The sequence below is a fragment of the Oculina patagonica genome, chromosome 4 (genome assembly GCF_052425735.1).
Source record: "Oculina patagonica isolate OP01 chromosome 4, crgOcupat, whole genome shotgun sequence".
In the NCBI taxonomy this organism is placed as follows: Eukaryota; Metazoa; Cnidaria; class Anthozoa; order Scleractinia; family Oculinidae; genus Oculina; species Oculina patagonica.
The window spans coordinates 63,624,439-63,647,500 of record NC_135761.1 but is presented as its reverse complement, the minus strand read 5'-3'; the positions used below and the strand labels follow the sequence as shown (position 1 = coordinate 63,647,500).

At 39.3% G+C, this 23,062-nt stretch overlaps 4 protein-coding genes across 4 annotated transcripts in view; 1 reads left to right on the top strand and 3 right to left on the bottom strand.

Annotated features, from left to right (window-relative positions):
* The first annotated feature begins 584 nt into the window (after positions 1 to 584).
* LOC144651061 (uncharacterized) lies at positions 585 to 4,912 on the top strand. The gene is made up of 2 exons (XM_078510930.1): positions 585 to 3,679; positions 3,918 to 4,912. Exon 1 carries the CDS (start codon positions 2,477 to 2,479, stop codon positions 3,116 to 3,118), a length of 642 nt encoding a protein of 213 aa, XP_078367056.1. The 5' UTR covers positions 585 to 2,476; the 3' UTR covers positions 3,119 to 3,679; positions 3,918 to 4,912.
* Positions 4,913 to 5,305: 393 nt separating this feature from the next.
* LOC144651060 (cyclin-C-like) lies at positions 5,306 to 7,621 on the bottom strand. The gene is made up of 2 exons (XM_078510929.1): positions 7,187 to 7,621; positions 5,306 to 6,425 (listed from the first exon to the last, which is right to left on the bottom strand). The coding sequence occupies exons 1-2, from the start codon at positions 7,589 to 7,591 to the stop codon at positions 5,985 to 5,987; spliced, it is 846 nt and encodes a 281-aa protein (XP_078367055.1). The 5' UTR covers positions 7,592 to 7,621; the 3' UTR covers positions 5,306 to 5,984.
* Positions 7,622 to 9,212: 1,591 nt separating this feature from the next.
* Positions 9,213 to 17,248, bottom strand: LOC144648970 (neuronal pentraxin-1-like). Its single transcript, XM_078508419.1, has 6 exons — positions 17,141 to 17,248; positions 14,605 to 14,672; positions 14,092 to 14,397; positions 13,375 to 13,618; positions 11,271 to 11,398; positions 9,213 to 9,570 (listed from the first exon to the last, which is right to left on the bottom strand). The coding sequence occupies exons 2-6, from the start codon at positions 14,609 to 14,611 to the stop codon at positions 9,320 to 9,322; spliced, it is 936 nt and encodes a 311-aa protein (XP_078364545.1). The 5' UTR covers positions 14,612 to 14,672; positions 17,141 to 17,248; the 3' UTR covers positions 9,213 to 9,319.
* A 3,622-nt stretch (positions 17,249 to 20,870) lies between these two features.
* The window catches only part of LOC144651069 (neuronal pentraxin-2-like), a 2,914-nt gene continuing 722 nt past the window's right edge, over positions 20,871 to 23,062 (bottom strand). Inside the window, exons 2-5 of the mRNA XM_078510943.1 lie at positions 22,939 to 23,062; positions 22,440 to 22,662; positions 21,467 to 21,597; positions 20,871 to 21,234 (exon numbers count right to left, since the gene is read on the bottom strand). The exon at positions 22,939 to 23,062 is cut by the window's right edge and continues 41 nt beyond it. Coding sequence (XP_078367069.1) covers positions 20,984 to 21,234; positions 21,467 to 21,597; positions 22,440 to 22,662; positions 22,939 to 23,062 — 729 coding nt within the window. The 3' untranslated portion in view covers positions 20,871 to 20,983. The remainder of the gene's footprint in view (positions 21,235 to 21,466; positions 21,598 to 22,439; positions 22,663 to 22,938) is intronic.

Below are 23,062 nucleotides of genomic sequence, written 5' to 3'. Positions count from 1 at the left end.
CCATGTCATGTGACCTTGTTAATCATAAAATGGCGACGGTACAAAATGGAAAGAGCGTGATTAAGTTAATGGTATTTTGAAAGTGTGACAAATTTAATGATTTGTATGCTGGATGTCAAAGCCTCCCATCAAACATGTTCTACAAATCTTTTAACTTCAGTTAAATCTTCAAACAAATAAAAAAAATTTCATTTAAAAAGGTCAAAGTTGACATCTATTTCACACCACTTGTGATATCCCAGGTTAGGTGACTAGATTTTGCAGATGGCTTGTATCAATCAGTGGGAGGTGTGGTGCCCTTATGGTGCGCTGGACTCTGGATCGAGCAGTCCGGGCTCGAGCCATGGCTGGGTAATAGGAGAAAAACCGACCACCGGCCGAACGTAACATACGAAAGAAACGCTTAATACGGCCAAGAACACGAAAAAAACACCACACATGAATAGATTAACATTTAAGTCACCTTTATTTAAATATTTCGAAAGAGGTTTATTTATAAATGTAATTTTCAGAGCTTTATTCAGAGCTTTATTCGTAACTCTCATAGATTTCAACATATTTCTATTGTTTTAGTCCGCCATTACAGTTCGTTTCGTTCAAGAGTTTCCGATGAGCTGAAACGTCGGTTTGAAATAGCGTCAAGGTTCTTCTACTCGTTATATTTGTTCTGCAAGGATATCTGGCGTTAATAATGAAGAAAAAGGTAAGTTTGTCGCGGAATTTTTAGTTTTGCTTGTAAACATTCCCTTCGTGTGGGCTCACATAAACATTGCAGCCGAGATTGCGCAGTACGGACTGGAATTCATCTTTAAGTGAACAATTATTAACCACGAACACATAGGGTGGTCTGCCTGTGGTATGGGCCGCATTTCTCGAGACTTCCCTTTTGTATCAATCAGTTAAATCTGTGTCGCTCTAGCATAAGATTGATTCCTGTTCTGGGGGTAGGATTTCACTCATTATGCTTAGGACTTTGGGAGATTTGATGGCAGTAACAAGATTTGGAAAATGTTACAAGTTTTGTGTGCATTTAACACTTGTACAAACCCTGTGAGTTGAAGTATTGTTAATTTACTTTGACCTATCATTTTATCTGGACACTCTTGTAGTAGTTACAGTGGCAGATCTAGGGGAGCGGGCCTAGGGCCCCACCATATTTTCAAGCCAAACTGAAGCCCAGGGTCTGGATGATCAGGGCCCAACTTACCTGTTGGTCTGGATCAGCTACTGAACTAAGCCCCAAAAATTTAAAAAATAGAATTACCGTATTTACTCGAATAAGCGCCGCCCCCGAATAAGCGCCGCCCTCGAATATAAAGCGCCGCATTTGGAACAAAAAACTTAATAAGCGCCGCCCCCGAATAAGCGCCGCAGTCCCGATGCGGCGCTTATTCAAAGTATTCCTTTTAACTTAAAACAGCACTACAAAGCAACTCTAAAACAAACTTGGACATTCTTTCTATCAAAAGCGATGTATTGCAGTTCAACGTGACTGTTTTACCGCTCGTTCATTAGTTTTCTATCCAATATTCTTACAATACGTAGTGCTGTAAATGTTGTAATGGCCGCGAACTTTTCCAAGACAGCTAGCGCCACATCACTATTCAGCAAAAGACGAATACTGACAATCAAAAGACGCTATTTTCAATTACTGTAAAAAGATGAGATTCGCTGTGGTGTCCAAATTTTAAATAAGCGCCGCCCTCGAATAAGCGCCGCACTTGAGGCGCGAAAAATTTAATAAGCGCCGCGGCGCTTATTCGAGTAAATACGGTAAGAGGAGTTATATGTCCGATCCACTTGAATAACCCTGGAACGGTGTGGAACCCTACCTCATTCCCAGATCCCTCTCTCTTATTGCAGGGGAAAATGGGCGTGCAAAGGAGAAAGGGACAGTAATAGGGAGAGAAATGCATTTCTTCTTTCTCCTTCCCATGGTTCTTCTTGGTCATCATCAGTCAACTATGCCTCATGCGCAAATGTGTCATGTTGGTTTTTGTTGTGGTATGGACAGTGCTATTTATTTTTTGGACCTGAAACAAACTACAAAGAACAATAGATAGATACTGATCAGGGTCGGTCAGGGTTTTTAGGTATACGGTATACAGGGGCATTTTAAACTAGGTATACTGTATTTTGAAAACTAACGTGAATTTGCAAGGACCACCGTGACAAAATAGACTGTATTTTATACTGTATTTTACCTACAATTGGGCCTTTTATAGGTATAAAGCAGCACTGTGTTGTTCCAAATTTTGGTATTTTGCATGATTTTGAGGGGAAATTTTGGGTATACTGGGTACATGCTTTTCAGGTATATTGGTATACCACTTACCCCCCTGGTCGACCCTGACTGATCAAGGGAGCCGAAGGATGTGGTACTTCAGAGTACACCCTGCATATGGGGCCTAGGCACGAGCGGTAATCGCGGTAATAAGAAACTCCAAGGGCACTGAGGACGAGCACAGGTTCCAAGATGGCGGCTCGCCCGGCTTTTCGTATCCTTGCGTTTGGTGACAGTTTGACGGAAGGTTGGTGCGATTTTGGAACAAAATTTCGCCCCTATACACGGAAATTACAAAGTCTTATTCAATCACTATCCAACAGCAAACCTGTCGATGTTGTAAACAGGGGTGTCAGCGGGGAAACCACTGACCAAATGAACTCGAGACTTGGTCTAGTTTTAGACAAAGATGGACCCTTTGATCTTGTGATTATCTTAGGAGGCACAAATGACCTTGGTTTTTCTTTGAATAAGGACGGTGAGCCTTTATTTCGACGCCTAAGATCGCTTCACGAGCTAGCCCTGCGACATTCGCCATTCTCTGTAGCAGTGACCATTCCGGAAACCGGTTACGAAGCTTTGGACCAATTCGCGCCTCTGAGAGAAAAACGTTTGCAAGTTAACAATCTGTTAAAAAACTACGTACAAGATCACGCTAGTAAAATGCTTCTATGTGACTTATCAACCAAGTTACCTCGAAAATCTCTGAGTGACGAAGATCGCAGAAAGTTTTGGGCCGATGATCTTCACTTCACACAGGCAGGATATGACAGAATGGGTGAAATAATATTTGAGAAGATTAAACATCACTTCATTAAAAGTGAGGAAACATAAAGCGGGATGTTTTACTAAACCACTATTTTTCTGAATTTATCTATACAAGTAATTTCCATGGAGTGTAACCCACTTACCACTCACTTATTTGATTGGCATACTTATTGAACGTTTTTGGTTAGCCTGCATTGCAGCCGGACATGTTACAAAATACCTGTTATAGTCTGACTATACTGGTAGCCATTTGGACTGTCTGCGACAGAGGGTACTATCTGGTATGCTTTTAGTAGAAAGTGAGGCCTGATTGCTGAGGGACTGACGTCTTTTGGCAAGATATCGTTGAGCCTAAATTCCTCTGGTGGGACCAAATGAGCCGATATTCTACTGAGCATACCAAAAAGTTACAGCTTTTTGCTGTCAAATTTTTACCGTGGAAAAATAACGATTACCATTACGATGGTACATAAGGTACATAAATTGTATTTACCACATCAAAATTCTGTCAAAAAAATCTTGTGATGTAACAGGGAATTCTGGACACTAAAGGCCTCTGATTGCACATTTGGGTACAGTAAAATACAAACTTTGGTTCACAGTAGAGGCCCTGCCAGGGGGGTTCCCGTGTCGCTTGTCTAAATTTAAAAATGCGCCGTGTCGCTGTTTTACCAAACTTCATGTCGCTGTCGGTAGTAAAATTGAAGGAAAATTACTTGTCCTTGTTGGAATTTAAGTTTTTTCCAGAAGGGTTGTCGTTTGTCGTGATTTTATTCTATGTGCTGTCGCTACTTTTTGGGCCATGTCGCTTGTCGGAATTTACCCCGGCAGGGCCTCACGGTAGCTCCAGTGTAAAGGGCTCAAGACAGGGTACAAATTACGGTACTTTGGGAGTGCACCAGAAAACTAGCTACTTGTGAAGGAATCTCTTTTGTATGGAATGTAACTCTCCAATTAAGATAAAAAGTGAACTTCAGCCACACCACAAGAATGGATTGTAATTCCTTTTAGGATTGTTTTCAAAAATTTATTACAAGCTGTCTGAAGCATCCCTGTTGAGTCCCCACCTCCGCTCTTCTCCCAGTCAAGTCCGTGGTAGTTCATGAAGAATTTTGGTTGGGTGAGCTGCATAGCTGGCAGAATGCGCGACCAAGTGCTTTGTTTACAACGAACCACAGAGTCGAGCTGCAAGTCCGCGAGGGAATTAGAGAGAAATCGAGTTGAAAAATCCCTTTGTTTCAGACTTCATTTAACTTTTTCAGTGACCCTCTCAGGACTGGCCTCTGAAATGTTAGAGCATAATGGTGTTAAATACATAGTACCCTATTTCACTGCCATGTCAAGTGATTGAGCCAGTGTTATAAAACAGCAGCAAAAAAGGGCTGGCCGACAAATAAATTCAAATGCAATGCAATTTTTTACCCATGGAAGGCTTCTTCTGTTTTTTAAAAGTCTTACTTCACTTAGCCAAATTTGTAGACTTGCACCAAGTCTACAAATTTGCACCAATTCGCCCTCTATTGGTGAGCAAGCCGAAAAGGGTCGCAAAGCGGCATGCAGCGAGTCGCGAAGCGACAATCACAAGTGTCGAGGTCGCGAGACATACATGACAAAAAACATTGAAAGAATATGCATTAAAAGGGTTTTTAGAGGAAATTGTTTCATTAGCACCTTTGATGGAAGAGAAAGGAAGGTTGCAGATACTTTTGGGAAAAATTCACCTTGTTTTAATCTCAATTTGTAATACTCGGCATCAAGTAAAATAATTATTACAAATAAAAATATATCCGAAAAAGAAAAACAGCTCATTAATTTTTTACAAGCCTGTATAATATTTTGGTGATTGCATTATCTTATAAGTCAATAAAATTAGCTATGTTATGTAGATACAGCCCCTACATGTATACTACCGGTAGTTATGCAATGCTTTCGAGTGGTATGCTATGGAATATCCAACAAGTCACTTGTATTTTCGCGGTATACACATGTGTATACTGAGAAAATACAAGTGACAAGTGAGATATTCCATAGCATACCACGAGATGTGTGACTATTTTATACCATGCCAAAGAAAATATGTTTACTAAATTTGTCAAGAATAAGACTGCAGTGCACAATGGACAGGTTCAGTTGAATACCATTAAATATACAATGGCTTTCCTGTATTCTGATTGGCTGTATTTTCTATGGCATGGTATAAAAATATGTATTAATAGCTTTACCACTTCAAGATCAAACTGAAAAAGGCATCTATTAGACGCAACAAATAAAAATATATATTAATTTTATTGTACAGAAATGAAAAAAGCAAAACCAGCATTCGGCCTTCTAGCACACAAGTTGAATATAAAAAAGTCATGATTTAGAAAATTATGTTTAAAGCAAAAGCAACAAACACAATGGAATGTTACACAAAGTCTATAAAACAGTAGTTGCTGTATTATAATTGTTGGCATCTACCAGTGTAGATCCAGGAGAGAGGAAGAGATTCCCTTATGCCTGAGTGAAATTCGGCAACGTTCCAGGTGCTTGGTTTCCACCGTTCTCAACTAACAGAATGCCTGGGAGTGACCAAAAGGGCAAAAGTGCTCACAGCTGGGCCCAGTTGTTCACACGATGGATAACGCTATCCACCCAATAAATCACAATCTGGTGGATAAGTGTTGATAAAACATACTATGCTATCCACTAGATAGTGATTTTCATCATCCATCTTTTGGACAACTGGGTCCTCGTCAACTTGCCTGCTGTAAACACTGAACTAGGGCATAAATGAGAGCTAGTTAATTTTTGGACCCAGCCTTACAAACATGGCAAATATAAAATGACTTCACTTTTTCAACAGCATGCTGAAACTTTGCATAATTTGATACTTTGCAATTCCAGTGTGCTTGTTTCCTCATTTAAAAACAAAACAATGATAGGTTTAATTTTAAGATTCTGGCGGAACAGGGGATGGAGTCTGACCAGGCGTTGCTGATGTTGGTCGCACTTTAGGCTTTGGTGCTCTACTGAGTACTGCTGATATTTCTGTCCTTTCATCGTAACTCTTCCAGAGTTCATAAAGCTGTAAAATTTCTTGAGTGATTTCAAGTATTTTGTCCATATCAACAGACAGATCAGCAAACCACTGCTTGGAATCTTTCTGTTGAATGACACAAGCCATGTAAATGGCAGCTAATGCGATCTGGTAAGGAGGGTAAATAAGTGAGACATCAGTTCGCAAACTGTCATTCAAAATACGCCATGCAATTGGCAGGATGGCATCTTCCATTCCAAGGTCGGCAACATACTGCGTGAGAGGTCGATATGGGTGATATACAATCAAACAACAGTCCATCACTTCTAATAAGAAAAATTCACATTCGAGAACCTGCAAAGGAAATGCAAATGAAAAATTTTATTTTTGTTACTGTGGGTGTTTCCAATTAGTGTACATTAGTAGGCTAGATGATTACCGTAAATGATCTTATAAATGCCTACTCTCAAATAAATGCCTCGTATCTAATAAACGCCTCCCCCGAAGTGTTAAGTTTGTATTAGACGCCTCTAAATCCAAGGAAATGCTCCATAGAATAAAATTACGCAATGGTTGACTCTGACATCAAAGAGACCATCTACGCCAACGTGGTTGACCCCGATGACGAATTTTGTTATTGACACGATTAATTAGTAATTGGACCTCGTGACCATGTGGTTGTACAGTTTCAGCTGTCCAATAACACCTTTCTGTAATTGGATATCTGTAATTGGACACCTATGTTATGCACTTAGATGGGGTCTTTCCCATCACTTTTCTACTGTTTTTTTTTTAAACTGATTGAATATAACTTTCCCTTTAATTTAATTAACTCGAATTTTGTTATTGATATGATTAATTAGTAACTGGAACTCGTGTCGTACAGTTTAGAGAGTAGGCAAAATCAGCCGATCACGCAAGTACTGATCACTCATTCGAATACTCCCTGAATTGTATTGCACTCAGTCCAATTATATTACCACGCGTAAAACTCAGCCTCGGCTACAAACGATATCATGCTCTTTCGCGCCCTCGTTCAGTTATTGATTATTGTTATTTGAGGCCACTTGATACAATACGTGAAACAACGTGTCTAAAATTTTAAAAGTCCTTACTTGAGACATTCTGTACGGAAACTGCTCGCCAGGAAAAGCAAAGGAGAATTTGTTCTTCACAACGGCATTGCACGCTGCAGTGAAGCGATTGTTGGATATCACGCCACACTCCTCCGTCTTATGTGCTAAATAAGTGCAAGTCGGAGCCATCAGGAGCGAATCTATGCTCTTCAAAGAGTTTCTCGCATAAAATCTTTTGTAATACAGTGAGGCCGTGGCGATCACTTGTTGGCGAAGCTTCAAATGCTCGCCTAAAGCTTGGATGAAGTTGATAAAAAATATGTGGATCTTTTTATACTCATCTTCTTTTAAGTACTGGTAGTCTCGCTGCCTTTCTAGTTGAATTTCTTCACGGTCAAGCAGCCATTGATTGCAGTGCGAAGAAAGCCAAAAATTCGCAGCCATTTTGGATAAAAGGTAAATTGGAAACCAGTCTTTTCCTTTTCAACACGGTCACGTTTATTTCACTCCCAGACCTCTCTAACTGGCTTGAAAGATTGCAACATACAATGTACAAGTCCCTTAATGAAAATCTAGCAACCCAAGCATAAAGCTTTTCCCGGAATACAATGATATCACTAGCCTGCGTCGCAAACGAACTCAGTAAACTCCAGTTTTAGGTTGACTGCGGCTAGCTCCGAAAGAGGGAATGGGAGAATGGGGAAATAGAATGAGGAACGGCGAACAGGGAACAGGCAATCTCTAAAATGGACAATCTCTAACAGTAGGGAATCTCTAAAATTAGAATTTCTTAAGTAGGGAATCTCTGGAACAGGCTAGCAGATTGTTTTGGAACGGACACATGAATAAAATTTTCTATTCAGCCTGCGTGGGCTTTACCTGAAGACCGTTTTTCCAATGCTCAATATGAATTTAACGGAAATATCTTGCTCGCATTTAAAGCAGTCCGAAAATGCTTTACTCATTTCATTTATCTATGCTTTGCAGTGTTTTGTAAATTTTTGGGTGATTTTTGGGATTATTTGGGAGGAGATAATTTTTCTCAAAGGATTAGTAAAATTTAGAGGATTAGTAAAATTTAGAGAAATAAGAAATATTAGAGATTTAATGTGATTTTAAAATTAAAATTTGAAGTTTAAAATTAGTAGACGGTCACCAGTTAGTCCCCCTGTCAACCTGAAGTGCTCTGGCGTGGTGGTCAACTGACCGGTGGTGTTTCAAAAACTTTTTTCTTTCTTAAATCCCTTCTTTACACTTCTCAAACCCCACCTTAAGTCGCTTCAAACGAAAAATCCATTTTTTATTCGGGTTTTACTTCGAGTGTTTCCGTATAGAAAAACAATCGAGCAGATTCTATAAATGTTTCTCAATTTATTTTTTACCCAATTCGGTTTAAGTCTTCGTCGTTCAGTCGCCATCGGGATCAATCCGCCGCCTAATATGTTGTTTGGAACAAATAAGAATCGAACGTGAATAGAACGTGATAGCCCCGGATATAAGCCCCCCTCTGCTGGTTGACAGTACTGAACAGGGCTAGAAACAAGGCTTAAAAGCGTATTTGACGTGGTTCATTTTTAAATGTTTTCGAAACCTTCCTCGGGGGCTATCCCAGCCCCTGAGGAAGGTTTGTTTTGCAAACCGAAATATAGGGGAAATTGTTTTCAATACACTTTAGTTGTTTCATCCATTTTGTTTATTTTTGACCACTTATGCCGTCAGGATCACTTTGTCGTCTATATTTTCCGTTTAAACAAATTTTCTGGTCCAAATCTGGCACCACTTAGCGGTTTATCGCTTTGATATTGCAACTTTTTATTATATGAAGATGTAAAAGCCCAGGGCTTATAACCGGCATCTTACAGTATTGTAAGGAGTTGTTCAAGTGAAATATGTCGCAGTATTTATCCTTTAGGTGAAAGCGAAAGCGTTATCCATCGAGGGTATATGGAAGGAGTACCTTCCTGTTAAGACAGACATAATGCATAATTTATTTATACACGAAGAGTACGGCGTACATGAAAATGTAAGGTTTGGAACCCTGGGCGGAGTAAAAATGAGCAAAAGATTTGATTTTGTGTTTCCCTTTAATTGCTCCACAATGCTTACATATCATATCAGCAGACATGTATTTTATTTAGTACCAGAGCTGACATTTTCATGGAGGTTTTAACTCTAACATGACGGTTCAATGATCTTCACTGAGCCTTTCACGTGATCTTTAAAGTCGCTCCACTTGAACACGTTCCCCTCCCCTGACTGGCACGACTGAGACATGCGCAGGATTTCCTGGTCAGTTATCACGTGATCCCAGATATTGACACCTGTCATTTCACCGATGAAATTTTGTTTGTCATCAAAGGATCCTCCCACAGAGTCTTGCTCCTGTCCTAGTACCAGGGCTCCACCGGCAGGGATCACGTGGCCTGCGAAAAAACCCAGATAAATTGGAATTTGAATTTTGTGCAACCGTCCTTCAACAATCGATATTATCACAACTCTTTCACCTGACTTACTTATGGAAACAGCTCCCTTCTTACATAAAACAATCTTATAACTTGAGAGACTTTCAAAATAATTTAGAAACATTTGACTTTTTTTACTTGAAGACTAGTTGCAAATGTAACTATGGTATCTCATAGATTTTAGCGACTTATTTTTAGCATAATTATCATTTTTTCTAGATTTTTATCCTGGGTGTAACAATTTGTGTGAGTGGATTAAAGCATTTTTACAGTTTAATATTTTTACTCATAAGATATTGTAATCTAGCTATTTTTAATTTTTAATTATGTTTATTATTTTTTTACTTATACTAGTTCCCATTGTTTTTATAATGTGTTTTAATAATTGTCATACGCTTTTTACATGAGCTTCTGGCTCGGATAGAGAGGGCAACCTCATCCCGCGCCATGACATTAATAAATTGATTGATTGATTGAATCTACTATTGCGGGTCGCACTACAACTTTAGATATGTTTCACACATTCTCGTCCCTAGAGTCCGCGTTCCCTGTGGTCTGCGTCGGGGATCACGACTTACAGGCCGCACCCATTCTCTTTCCTAAAGCTACTCGGTTGTTTTGTGCCGTTACGACCATTTGACCAAAATAAACTAGGGCTTTGGGGCGAGAATGGGCTTCACCTTAAAGCCTGGTTCTCATATGATCGTCCCGATCGTCTCTGTCGCTTCTGTCGCTTTAAAAAGTTTGCTTGCTTCAATCACCTCAGACTTTGCAAACGACAGAAGCGACAGAGACGATCGGGGCGATCATATGAGAACCAGCCTTAAGGCCGCATCCGATATACGAGCATGCTTATAGAACTCGTTCTGCCACGTTTTTAGCCAATCAGATTTGTCAGATTTGACAATGAGTCTGTGAATCGGGGACTTCCGGTGTTGGAGCCGACCAGAGCTTTCGTTCCCTGGCACAGGTGGAAGAATTTGTGTACTTAGGTGCATTGCTGGACAAGGAAGGCGGAACAACCAAGGACATACAGCATAGGCTAAGTAAAGCTAGACAGGCTTTCTATAGGATGCGAAGATTATGGGACACCAGTGAGATTGGAAGGAAGACGAAAGTACAATTGTTTAAAACAATTGTTAGGTCAGTTTTGATGTATGGAAAGCAAAGAAGCTGGACGGTTTCCAATGCAAGTGCATGAAGAGGATTCTAAGGATAAGGTGGCCTCAGACCATATCCCACCAACAAATCCAGGAGAATACAGGAGTGAACAGAGCGAGCGATGAGGTCAGACGCCGAAGATGGAACTGGATTGGTCATATAATGAGGAAAGGCAGAGAGGAACATTGTGTCACAGCTTTGGAGTGGAGGCCAGAAGGGAGAAGAAAACCAGGTCGACCGAAAACAACATGGAGGAGGATGGTTGAAGACGAAAGGCAAACAGCTGGGTGGCAGTCATGAGTAGTGTCAGAGCCGTTGGAGCAAATCGTAGTGGGTGGAAAGAGAATGTCAAAGCCTTATGTGCCTTATGGCATGGAGAGATATAGGTAGGTAGGCACAAACCAGAGGGATCGTGGTCTCTGGGGACTAGAATATGTCTCGCAGCCATTGGGTTATACGAGTTTTGGAGCCGTATTTGGTAATGGACAAGCTGGCTCTACCTGTTTGACGCCCAGTACCAGAACCCCCTAGCTTGCCATCTTTGTACATCTTCCATGATCCAGCGGTATTCTCCCACGTTGCGCAGATGTGGTGCCACTTTCCATCGTTTGCAGTTACAGGAGTTTGACTAAAGAGAGCAATAAAGAGTTCGTGTCAGCATCGTTATAGATTTGTTCCTGTTTTCAGCTGTTAAATTATAGTTATATCTTTTTACTGTTATACATTGCATATCACCGAAAAGCTGTCATAGCAAAAATGTGCATAACGCTTTGTTAGTCTAACATGGTTACAGCCTTAACTAGCCTTTTATCCTCATTGGAATCTTTTTTTTAGAACTGAGCAGCGAGGGGAATTGTGTTTATAAAAATAAGCAACTTGTTTAACTGTTTGGGTCATTTAATTAGCCAAATTAGCCCAGATTTTCAATTTTAATTATAATTTCGACGAAGGCCGTGTCGGAATACGATAGAAGGCTGGAATTTGAGTTGCTAATGATTTTACAGCAGTCCAGGCTACCCTCAACCACCAAGCTACGAGCTTTTATGTAAACAACAAATCTGATTAAACCTTTTTTGTTTTTCGAAATAGTATCACTAGACCTACATTCTGGCCAAGTTTGAGAATTTTCTTTATTTTTTTCTCAGCGCATGAGCGGGCAAGATGAACCAAATCCTGCAATCTGATTGGTTCCGGGAGCGGGCGGAATTTTCCGATCTTGACCGCGGTCAACGGTACGCGGGCCGCAGGGAATCAACGGAACGGGATTCAGTTCCGCGCGAAATCAGTGTGCAGCGAGACGAACGAACACATGAAAGTTTTGCTCTCCAAAATCGAAATAGCTGTTTACTCGAGTTTACCAACCGTTGTAAATTTGAAAGGACTAAAAGCAGTGGAATTAAAGGCCTCAAAGTTCTTCAAAAGGCGAGTATTTATTTCTTTCTCAACAAAATCGAGTTGTAGTTTACCGTTCGTAGTTTGCCGTCGCGTTGTTTGTGCATTTTGCAATGATTTTCACGCCATTGCGGTAACCTTCACCGCGGTTTTTAGGCTCTATCTATGAGTTTAACTGCCTCGTTTATCTGTCAAGTTTTGCTAAAGCAGAACACTATTTGCCATCATTCAAGGAAATGAGATTCTTTGATTAAAAACGGACAAATTAATTATCACAATATTGTGCCGTACGTAGACACTACGCATTTCATTCAGTATGACACTGTTTATCAGAATAAAATTCTGCTGGGAAAAGTACAGAGATTTTTAATTTGTTAAATACAAGTGTGAATAGATTAAAATACTGCTTTCCAGTCAAAGAGTATTTTTGAGTCAGAGAAATAGCCTTAACACCCTGTGAGCAAAAATTATTTCAAGAGAATTTATCGAGAATTGTTTGGGAAGCTGACTGAAATCGATTTAAATGTGTTAAGTTTTGCGGCATATTTGTGCTTTATTTATGACTTCATTTGCTTTTCTTGATTCTCTGCAATGTAAATTAAATATGCTGAACCTTTTTTGAGTACGGTTCATTTTAAGTAAAGCTATTTCATTCGGAATTAAATAGCAAACAGCATTCTTCATTCTTGCTCGTCGATCAAGTCGGACTCAAATCAAATCAAATGAAATCCGCGCGTAAAAACAAAGATTTTGCGACACATTTTCCTTGGTTTCTTTTCCAAACAAATTAAAGTAGAAAAAAATAAAAACGTTATTTGCCGGCCTAGGTCGGTCCGTATTGGGAAAAACTGTACCCTCGGTCTTGAGCACGGCCCTCGGCCTGCGGCCTCGGGCCGTACTCAAGACCTCGGGTACAGTTTTTACCAATACGGACCTCCCGGCCGGCAAATAACATATATATCTTTTAAAATTGCATTCCCCAGGTGATATTTTCTGACGACCGATATTTCGATACCGATAGGTGATATTTCGATGGTTCTTCTTGGTACGAATGTAACAATCACCAGCTCTAACCCAAAATAAAATATTTTCATCCATTTCCAAACTTACTGTAAATCAGTTAAAAAAGGAACATATTTTTACTTCTTCTGGTGTGGCTAAGGCGTATGACTAAGTTATATTTAGGGCAAATGGAGTTGTAAATGTTAATACCTGTAAGAATTTGCCACCTCAATCATCAAACCCCTGTTGTAGTCATACAACATCAGTTCGTTGTCTGTCCCAGGCACAGCGTAGCTCAGTGGTGTTCCGAAATTTTCTGTATCAGTTGTTTTCATCCACACACAAATTGTCACGGCTGTTAGGCTTGGCATGGCGTTATTTATGATGACGTAATCACTGGTACTTTTTCCAGGGAACAACAGAGCGTAGCCTGGGGCGACTGGGGTTGGGGTAACTGAGATGAAACAAAATTAAATTAATCAGCGTTGTCTGCAGTTCCAGTATCGTCTTAGACTAAGTGTGATTTCCATTGGGAAATAATGTCGATTGGGATTTTGTAATCCGGATATTGGATTTTTCAATAAAACACCGAACCAAACTCAAGAAAGGTTACCGAAATCTTTCTCCGTGGTGGATTTCAATTAATAAATCCAACCTTTTATTTTATGGATTTGTTATTTATTTATTTACTTATTATTATTATTATTATTATTATTATTATTATTATTATTATTATTATTATTATTATTATTATTTATCATCATCATCATCATCATTATCGTCATCAAAACTGTAAATGGTTGATTTGAAAGAAAGCTTAGGTAAAAAAAATAAAGTAAAGGACAAGACCCAAACGTAAGGTAAAAAAAAAGTTAAGTAATTGCAAAGCCTAGTTTTATGACTGCATAAATCATCTACTCCCCTCACCTTCAGCAAATGTTTTGTTTTTTATTTCTTCAACCTTCTCCTGAATCTCATCGACTTGTATTTTCATTTCCTTTAATAGTTCCTTGAGCTGTTGGCAGCATTTTTTCCCCTTCCCGCGAGCAGCTTTCCTCAGAGCAAGAACTTCGTCAGAAGTTTTGCTTCCGTTTGTTTCTTCTGTGGTCTTCTGAAGCTTATCGAGTTGCGTTTTCATTTCCTTCAACTGGGCCGTGATCTGTTTGCAGCATTTATCGGCCTTCGTGTGAAGAGCTGAGCTCAGTACAATCAACACCAACAACGACAGAAAACCTTAAATTAAAATAACGAAAGGAAACAAAGTTAGGGTCTCTCAGCAACATGGTTTAAGTAAAACATATTTTGACAATTTCTACACAAAGCTAGATAGGTACATGGAGCAAAATCACTTTGAAATCTTTGTTTGGTGTAAACTTCAAGAAGAAAGATACTTCCACTGAATATTATAGTTATAAATTAAGTAAATAGCTTTTTACTTACCTTTCATATTTGTGGAGCAATTTTATTAATGTTTACTCCAACGGCGTCTTAATATGAACTATCAAAAGCTGCCAACAAAACGAATATTTCATTATTTGTAATCTTTGATTCTAAATGTTATAATTAATATCTATGTAGCACTTATTCGTCACTTTTCTATACGCTTTACAATAATAATAGTATTAATTTAAAAATTTAAGAAAGAAAATAATAAAAAGTAAATCTGTCCTAAAAACGTATATCTAAGTAAAAACTACTATTTCTAATTAAAGATTATAAGCTTGTTTAAAAAATTAGGTGTAGCTGCTATTTAAAAATTTTCATGTTGTTCAGAGATGTAATTTCTGCTGACAGTTGCTTTCAGAGTGTTGGGGCTATGACTGAAAAAGCCCTAAATCTATATGACTTCAGGTTATAACTTACAATACTGAACCGCCACTTGTCTGAGGACAAACGAAGAGACCTCGGCTTGAATATATCAAGAGCATAATTATTTTACACTTGATAATGATGACACGAAGTCGTCGAAACGTCATGTAACATTTTTATTGTTAATTTTCTTTTCAAATTTTCTTTTCAAGCAACAGTCTTAATTGCATCAGCTTCTCTCAAGGTTAGGTTCTCCCTGCTTGTCAATCAATTAAGAATCAATGAATTTTGAAAAGAATATTTTGTGTTCTTTTGTCCTACGCGTGGTCGTGTTCCTTTTATCTAGAAAACCATATATGAAAAAGCGACATTGTTATTTAAGCTGTGTGTGATTTGTTCAATAAATGTTTTGCAAATCGACTTTACTATTGAATTTTGAATTTTACAGATCGACTTTCGAGTTTGAAATTTGAATTTTAGAGATTGACTTTCGAGTTTGAATTTTGAATTTTAGAGATCGACTTTCGAGTTTGAATTTTGAATTTTGCAAATCGACTTTCGAGTTTTGATGGCCACTCTCATTCTTACCAGACCAGTTCAAAAAGCTCTCTGAATACTGCCTCGTGATTGGGCAGAAAAATCTTTTGTTTTCCCTTTGTATTATTCTGCCCAATCGACGACCAGCTTGACTTCGGTCCTTTTGTACACAAAAGCCAGTGCTAGAATCGCTGCTGCACGCTTTGCACGCGTAGCTAGTCGCGATCGGCCGTTTGACACATCTGCCTGGTTTGTTTGTGAAAAATATACTCTTGTTTGGAAACGTTTCGCCTCAAACTGTCATCAATCTTTCCGTAAAAGATCTGAAAAACATCCATTTTTATAGCAGTGCAACAAGCTGCATATCGCACACAAACTTTAATAGCTCGCAAGCAGCATTCAAGTGTTACGATTCCTGCGATCGACCACAATCTGAAGAATCCGCCGTTTCTCCGCAGGCATGGCCGTCAAACTTTCGACGTTTTCGACCAGGGGAGGCACTAGCCGAAACTTTTCCTTCCCGAGCAAATTCTCCGCTAACAAGCAAGACAGATATAGCGAGCAAACTGGCTTTGTGTACATACTTCGTTTGCATGAGAACACAACAAAAGGACCGCAGTCAAGCTGTTCGCCGATTGGGCAGAATAATACAAAGGGAAAACAAAAGATTTTTCTGCCCAATCACGAGGCAGTATTCAGAGAGCTTTTTGAACTGGTCTGGTAAGAATCTTTCCCCAGGGGCACTTTCAGTCAATACAACTTTTATATGCTGATTTATGTAACTGGCAGTTTCGCGCTATTTTTTACCCGCTTTTTCGCGTTTCACTTGCCCCACTAACTGCCCCTGGGTCTCCGAGGATGCGCCAAGTCATGAATCTGTCCGTTTAGCCCGAAAAATACACTGTCAAGCGAAAAACCTATCGTCACTTACTACAAAGGTGACGACATACCTTAACGTTACTATTGTTGGCGGCTACTAATTTTAGCGATTTTTTCTATGCAAGATTTAGTGACTATTTAATTTAGCGATCTCTTCCAATATCATGTAAACCAGTTTTGAGTAAACATATAGCTAGCATGGAAATAAATGTTCAGTAAAAGAACAAACTCACTTGAAATTGAACTAACATTCACATTGCCAGAAAGAACAAAGTTACCGGCATGCATTTGTAGAGAATTTTTCAAGTCAACCATGGTTAATTTGTTTTCTTCTGAATTGGAGGGTGGAATAATTAAATTTAACGAGTACAATTCTAGCGTGTACTAAGTTAAGCGATTTTCTCCTAACTCGCAAATTTTACTACATTTGGAACCTCAAGGTAGAAGCGAGGAACACCCAGATCAGAAGCGGAGCGAGCCATACAGTGGCAGAGAAAGGAGGCAAAATGGAAGCGAGCCAGCAGTGACAGAGAAAAGAGGCAAAATGGCAGCGAGCCATGCCGCGAAGAGAAAGGAACCAGGGGTAGAAAAACAGACAAAAGAGAAAGAAAGGACAACAGGGAAGAGAAATGAAAGGCTAAGCGAATGGTAGCAAAACAGCAACATTAGCTAAAGGTTATATCAGTGCTCACATCACGCCACGCCACGGTTCGAATTTTTTTTTCAGCTTAACTAAATAACTTGAACTTACCTCGCTTGTGACTCGTTCAACCTCAAGTAGAGAGTTACTGTGTTTGCTGCGGCGGCTCACCGATATAATGAAACGATCAATTTGCACAGACGTTTAAGTTGCGTTTCAGTTTCGTTCCAGGCAGAATGATCAACTGAAGCTGCCAATCAAACATACCATGAACGAGAGCATAGTTTCCAATAGTTTCATCCACATCTTTACTCCTCAGTAAATTGCCCGAACATTGTTCCTGTGTGAGAGCATAGTTTCCAATAGTTTTATCTACATCTTCACCCCTCAATAGACCTTTTGCAGCCTACTTGTTATTCTTTTGTGTTCATGCAAATTACCTTCCAAGCCTTGCTCCACGTTCGAATTCTTTCTGTTCTGTGCACATGCTAACCAGGCTTAGAGGGAAACTTGCATGAACATAAAAAAATTATCAAATAGGATTCAAAATAGTAATAATGTAAATAAATGACTTGACGTGTTTTTGACAGCAATTGCGCGGCTGTCATTTTGTCATTTAGTTTTGTGTATGTGTATGTATGTATTTTGTTGGCAAAATAATCATAATAATAATAAAATAATCATAGGAAAAAAATAGGCTGGAAAAGGTCTATTAGTCTCAATGCCCAGATGTTATTATTGTATAAGAGCATTTTTTTCAATAGTCTTACCCACATCTTCACTTCTCAATTAAATGCCTAGACGTTGTTATTGCTTGAGAGCATTGTTTCCAATAGTTTCATCCACATATTCACTCCTCCTTAAAATTCCCGGACATTGTTACTGTCAGTGTGTGAGAGTATAATTTCCAATAGTTTCAGCCACATCTTATCTCCTTAATTAAGAGTCTGTCTCTGTAAAAGCGATCTGGTCGATCTCGCTTGAAAAACTGATAGATTTCGCTCATCTGAAAAAGACATAAAAAAGAAATAATGAAAAAGCGATAATATAACTGGCTGTGGGGTTTGTTGGTACAGTTGTTATTAGTTTTTGCTTTATTTATCTTGAAAGTTGTGGTAAATTTAACCCTCGACATAGGTCAGTCAGGTCGCTATGAGCGCTCGTTTGGGTAAACCCAAAATACAGTCGAAGCTCTCTTAACGGACACTCTCGTAAGCGGACAGCTCTACTTACGGACGCCTTGTTCAATTCCCGTTTTTAACTCCTATACAAACTCTGTAATTTTACATTCTCGTAAGCGGACATTCCCGTAAGCGGCCGCGGACACTTTCAGAGATTACGACTTAGACTTTTTCTTTGTTTTTAAGCTCCCGTAAGCGGACACCCCAAAGAAAATCCTATTAACAACCTCTGTATCTTGTTTTTATCAATCAACTTTACACCGCCGTTCGTCACAATGATGTAATAGTAATAACAGTTTCTTATCTCAGTGTTTGTTTTGCCGTCATTCACGTCCGGTGTCATTTCAAAGGACCATCGCTACGTTTTGTTGAGTCTGTTAAGTACTGTACATAAGTATACACTGTAATACTGTTGAGTTATCGTTCAGTTATTGTCATTATATCGTACGTTGTACAGTATAGGGCGCAATAAACCAAGAAAATTAATGACACTTAATACGGCGGTATTGTTTTGTATTTCAATACGGGATTGCATTTATTGTTAGCTGGGCAAGCTCCCGTAAGCGGCCATCTTTCCCCTACATCGCTAGTGGCCGCGTACGAGAACCATTCTCGTAAGCGGCCAGCTCCAGTTACGGACACTTTTTTCGCTTCCCGAGGGTGTCCGCTTACGAGAGCTTCGACTGTACTTAAAAACCCGAAAAAGTGATCCGATCAAGCGGATTGCAGTTTTATTACAAGTACATGAAAGACTTTCAATACACAAGAAATGAGCAAAGTCAATTTTTCACGCCAGATCGACCAAACCGTTTTTACAGAGACTGATTTGACTGAAACTATTGGAAACTATGCTCTCACGCAATAACGACGTCCAAGCATATAACTATGCATATTCATAAACCAACGAAAAAACAACGCTACCAAAATAGCTTTTAACAACAATTCTTGCCAGTCCTGCAGACAACAAAATTTATAAAACATCACTTAATATTTTATTTGATTATTTAACTTACATTTGACTGCTTTCTCGTTCATTGTTGTCTAATCATAAGATCATAATCTTTGAACAAGCCACGTGGTTTCAACGTTGGTACTTTCAACGACTCTGGTTTTGCTATTTCTATTTCAATATTTGCTATTTCAAAGCTCTTCTACTTAATTTGTATTTGCCGGTCTGAATTTTTTTGCCATGGCGAAGCAAAGTACAGCGCGAAGTGTTTGCTTCAATCTGAACGTCCACGAAGCGGGAGATATACAATCAATAATGATTACACAGCTTAGAACCCTGGCGTTCCCCTTCCCGCTTACCGATTTGGCGCAAAATTTTGTGTAGTCACCGAATGACGAATGACGCGTTCTCGGATTCTTACGTGAGCCTCGCGCCCGTCCGAGGGAGGAAGAGAATGCCTGGGGACTAGGCTGATGATTACAGACAATTCCGAAAACATATCACGCTGGTGTAAAATATCCGTGACAAAGCCAACTTGGAAGTACGTGTCATGTTCAATTTCTTGGCAACTATAACAAACAAAAAGCTGTCTAATAGGGTCAGCTAATTACATTGAAAATTTCTTAGTGCATTTTTAGAGAATAAAGTTATAAAACTGGGGCTTCGCGTTTTTGTGGGTTTGCAACCCTAACCTTGACACTCGCCCTAGTTTTTCAAATATTATTTCCTCCGAAATTGTCGAAATTGTTATTGCGAGGGAGGGCATGGCTGGTCAGCCTGCCTCTTCCCCCTTTTCGTACTCGCAAACTACATTCTACGTCTTTACCTTTCAACGCAGGCTAGTACACAGCTTAAAAAGTTGCGGCGAAGGAGGCTTCATTCTAGTTTTGTCAGTTTTAGTAGTTTAAACAGGAGTAAACACAGGCAGCCCATGCTAACAATAAAAGCCACAGTACTCGAAGAAGACTCGATTCATAAGGGTTTGTATGGGAACAAAATGATTTTGTTTTAGGAGGCATATATTCGAATTAACAAATTGACGTCAGTTTTATATGCGTCTGTCTTCTTATTGATAAAAAAATTGCGTCATAACATTTTTGAAGTTTGTTGTAGATCCACGAACTGCAGGCGAGTGGATCTACAACACTTTGACAAAACAAGTTGAAAACAAGTACATGCGATGGGCCGTCAAGAATATTAAAATAGTTTACTCCAAGGACAGAGTGGAGCAAATTGACGGTGGAATTGTACATATAATTTTTTTGTACTTCAAAATAATTTTTTCTCTTCTCTTACGAATGTAATTTGTATATCGCTTGTTAACATGAGAATGTTTTCTTGGGTTGCACGATTATGATTGACAGTCACGCCTCCTTGCAAAGTTTTAAAAACATAATTTACGCTCAAACGGGAAACGTTTGACAGAAAAAATGAAAGAGTTAAGCAGGCCTTTGTAAATAAACGTTGTACTTTGTTAGATTAACTGTCAGAATATTCGGTTTTTCAGTGGAAAAGAAACGAGCTGAACTGGACATTAATGTCCGGTCCTATCCCCCACCCGTAGGCATGGAACGAAGCATATGTGGTTTTTCATGGTCTAAAAAAACCCACGGATATTGCAATTCATGGCAAAAAGTCTCATTGTTTTAGCTTACCGCTTGAGCAACCGAAAACGGCTTAAACTGAAGACACTAACAAAATGAGCAAAAGATTGGATTTAGTGTTTATCTTTAATGATTATTGCTCCAGAATGCTTACATATCACATCAACAGATGGGCATTTTATCTACTGCCGGAGCTGATATCTTTATGGAGGTTTTAACTCTAACATGACGGCTTAATTATCTTTACCGAGCCTTTCAAGTGAGCTTTAAAGTCGCTCCACTGAAACACGTTCCCCACCCCTGTCAGGCACGACTTGGACATGCGCTCGACTTCTTTGTCCTTTATCACGTGATCCCAGATATTGACACCTGTCATTTCACCAATGAAACTTTGATTGGCATCAAAGGATCCTCCCACTGAGTCTTGCTCCTGTCCGAGTACCAGGGCGCCACCGCCACGGATCACGTGGCCTGTGAAAATATTTATAAAATGATGGATTAATTAATGCGGTTTCCTATGTTAATTAAGTATAGAATAGAAATTGTAGTTGAATATCCACACAGTGCCTCTTTATCCACGTTTTCCAGATCGAATTGGAATTTTACATATAATTATAGTTAAATGCGTTTCACAGTCATTAAGCTATACGATTTACTGTTCTTGTTCAGGAGCCATATTTGGTGTTGGATAAGTTGACTCTACCTGTTTTAAGACCTTTACCAGAAGCCGCAACCTTGCCATCTTTGAACAAGTTCCACGATCCAGCGGTATTCTCCCATGTTGCGCAGATGTGGTGCCACTTTCCATCGTTTGCAGATACAGAGGTACGGCCACTAAAGAGAACAACAAAGAGTTAGTGTCGCTTCTAGCATTGTTTCAGTTTTGTTCCTTATTTTAGCTGCTAGGTTGTTGTGCCTTTCACTGATGTAATTAAATCACGTCTGCATATAAAAAGAAAATGTAAAGATTACTACTGAAGCTGTTGGCTAAACAACTATTAGCACTATTCTTAGTCTTACATGGTTATAGCCCTTTATAAAGCCTCTGTAATCCTCATGAGGCCCTGCCAGGGTAAATTCCGACAAGCGACATGGCCCAAAAAGTAGCGACAGCATACTAATAAAATTGCGACAAACGACAACCCTTATGGAAAAAACTTAAATTCCGACAAGGACAAGCAATTTTCCTTCAATTTAATTACCGACAGCGACATGAAGAGCGATAAAACAGCGACATGGCACATATTTAAATTTAGACAAGCGACACGGGAACCCCCCCTGGCAGGGTCTCCCTCATGGAAAGCTTTATGCTAAAAAGCAGCACCGAGATTTGCTTTTTGATCTTTATTCTTCGTGGCCAAGCGACCCGATGGTTTGTTTTAAAGCCTAACGGTTTAAAACAAGAAGGACTTTAACATTTGAGCTGTCATAGTTGCTAATAAAAAATTGCTAACGATTTTACAATAAACGAGGATCAAGCCGAAATCCATTAATCCATTCCGGACTTCTACTTGCGATTCAGTTGAAAAAAAAAATCATATTCTTACTTTCTATGATGTGGCTGGAGCACATGACTGAATTAAAGTTAGAGCAAAAAATAATAAAACGACAAGAGGTTTCGCATTGCCTGAATCAGAATGAAATTTTAGCTTCCAGTAGCATGAAAATGTTAGTACCTTACAGCGGCTCCCACCCAAAATAGGAAATTTCTGTAGTCATACAGGAGCAGTTCGTTGTCTGAACCAGACACAGCATAGCTCAGCGGTGTTCCTGTATTTCCTGTATCAGCGGTTTTCATCCACAGACAAAATGTCACGGCTGTGAGGCTCGGCATGCCACGTATGATGACGTAATCACTGGTTCCTTTCCGCGTAAACAGGAGAGCGTAATCTGCCGCGACTGAAGTGAAACAAGAAAGAAACGCAATCTTAGTTCTCTTAACAAACTTTCAGTTTTGTTTATTTTAACAAATAACAGCAATTTTGGTTCAATATCCCGAGCACTATTCAATACAGAATTCGAATGTCGAAGCCGGGAATGGAAATATATTTCACGGGCTGTATTTTAGTCATTTTTACAGTCAGATTTGCTGCCTCAGAGACATTTGGTGTCCTAGGCACATGTGATCGCTACAGAAATGGTGGATTGTTCAGAGAAGTTAGACTGTATGTGTACCTTGATTTTCCAGAGTTGTTAATCTCTGAGTCAGCGCTTGTACCTGCACAGACATCGCTGCACTCGACTTGTTCAGCAAATTCAACTTCTTTTCAATATGTTCGTCCAGTGATTCAACTGTTTT

Excerpts from the sequence above, each read along its gene's own strand:
- LOC144651061 (XM_078510930.1), top strand. The coding sequence starts at position 2,477 with ATGGCGGCTCGCCCGGCTTTTCGTATCCTTGCGTTTGGTGACAGTTTG.
- LOC144651060 (XM_078510929.1), bottom strand. The coding sequence starts at position 7,591 with ATGGCTGCGAATTTTTGGCTTTCTTCGCACTGCAATCAATGGCTGCTT. Across the intron at positions 6,426-7,186 it reads TTCCGTACAGAATGTCTCAA|GTTCTCGAATGTGAATTTTT; the intron begins GTAAGGACTTTT and ends TTTCCTTTGCAG.
- LOC144648970 (XM_078508419.1), bottom strand. Across the intron at positions 13,619-14,091 it reads AAACAAAACATTTGCTGAAG|TTACCCCAACCCCAGTCGCC; the intron begins GTGAGGGGAGTA and ends GTTTCATCTCAG. Across the intron at positions 9,571-11,270 it reads TGGTACTGGGCGTCAAACAG|GCCACGTGATCCCTGCCGGT; the intron begins GTAGAGCCAGCT and ends GTTTTTTCGCAG.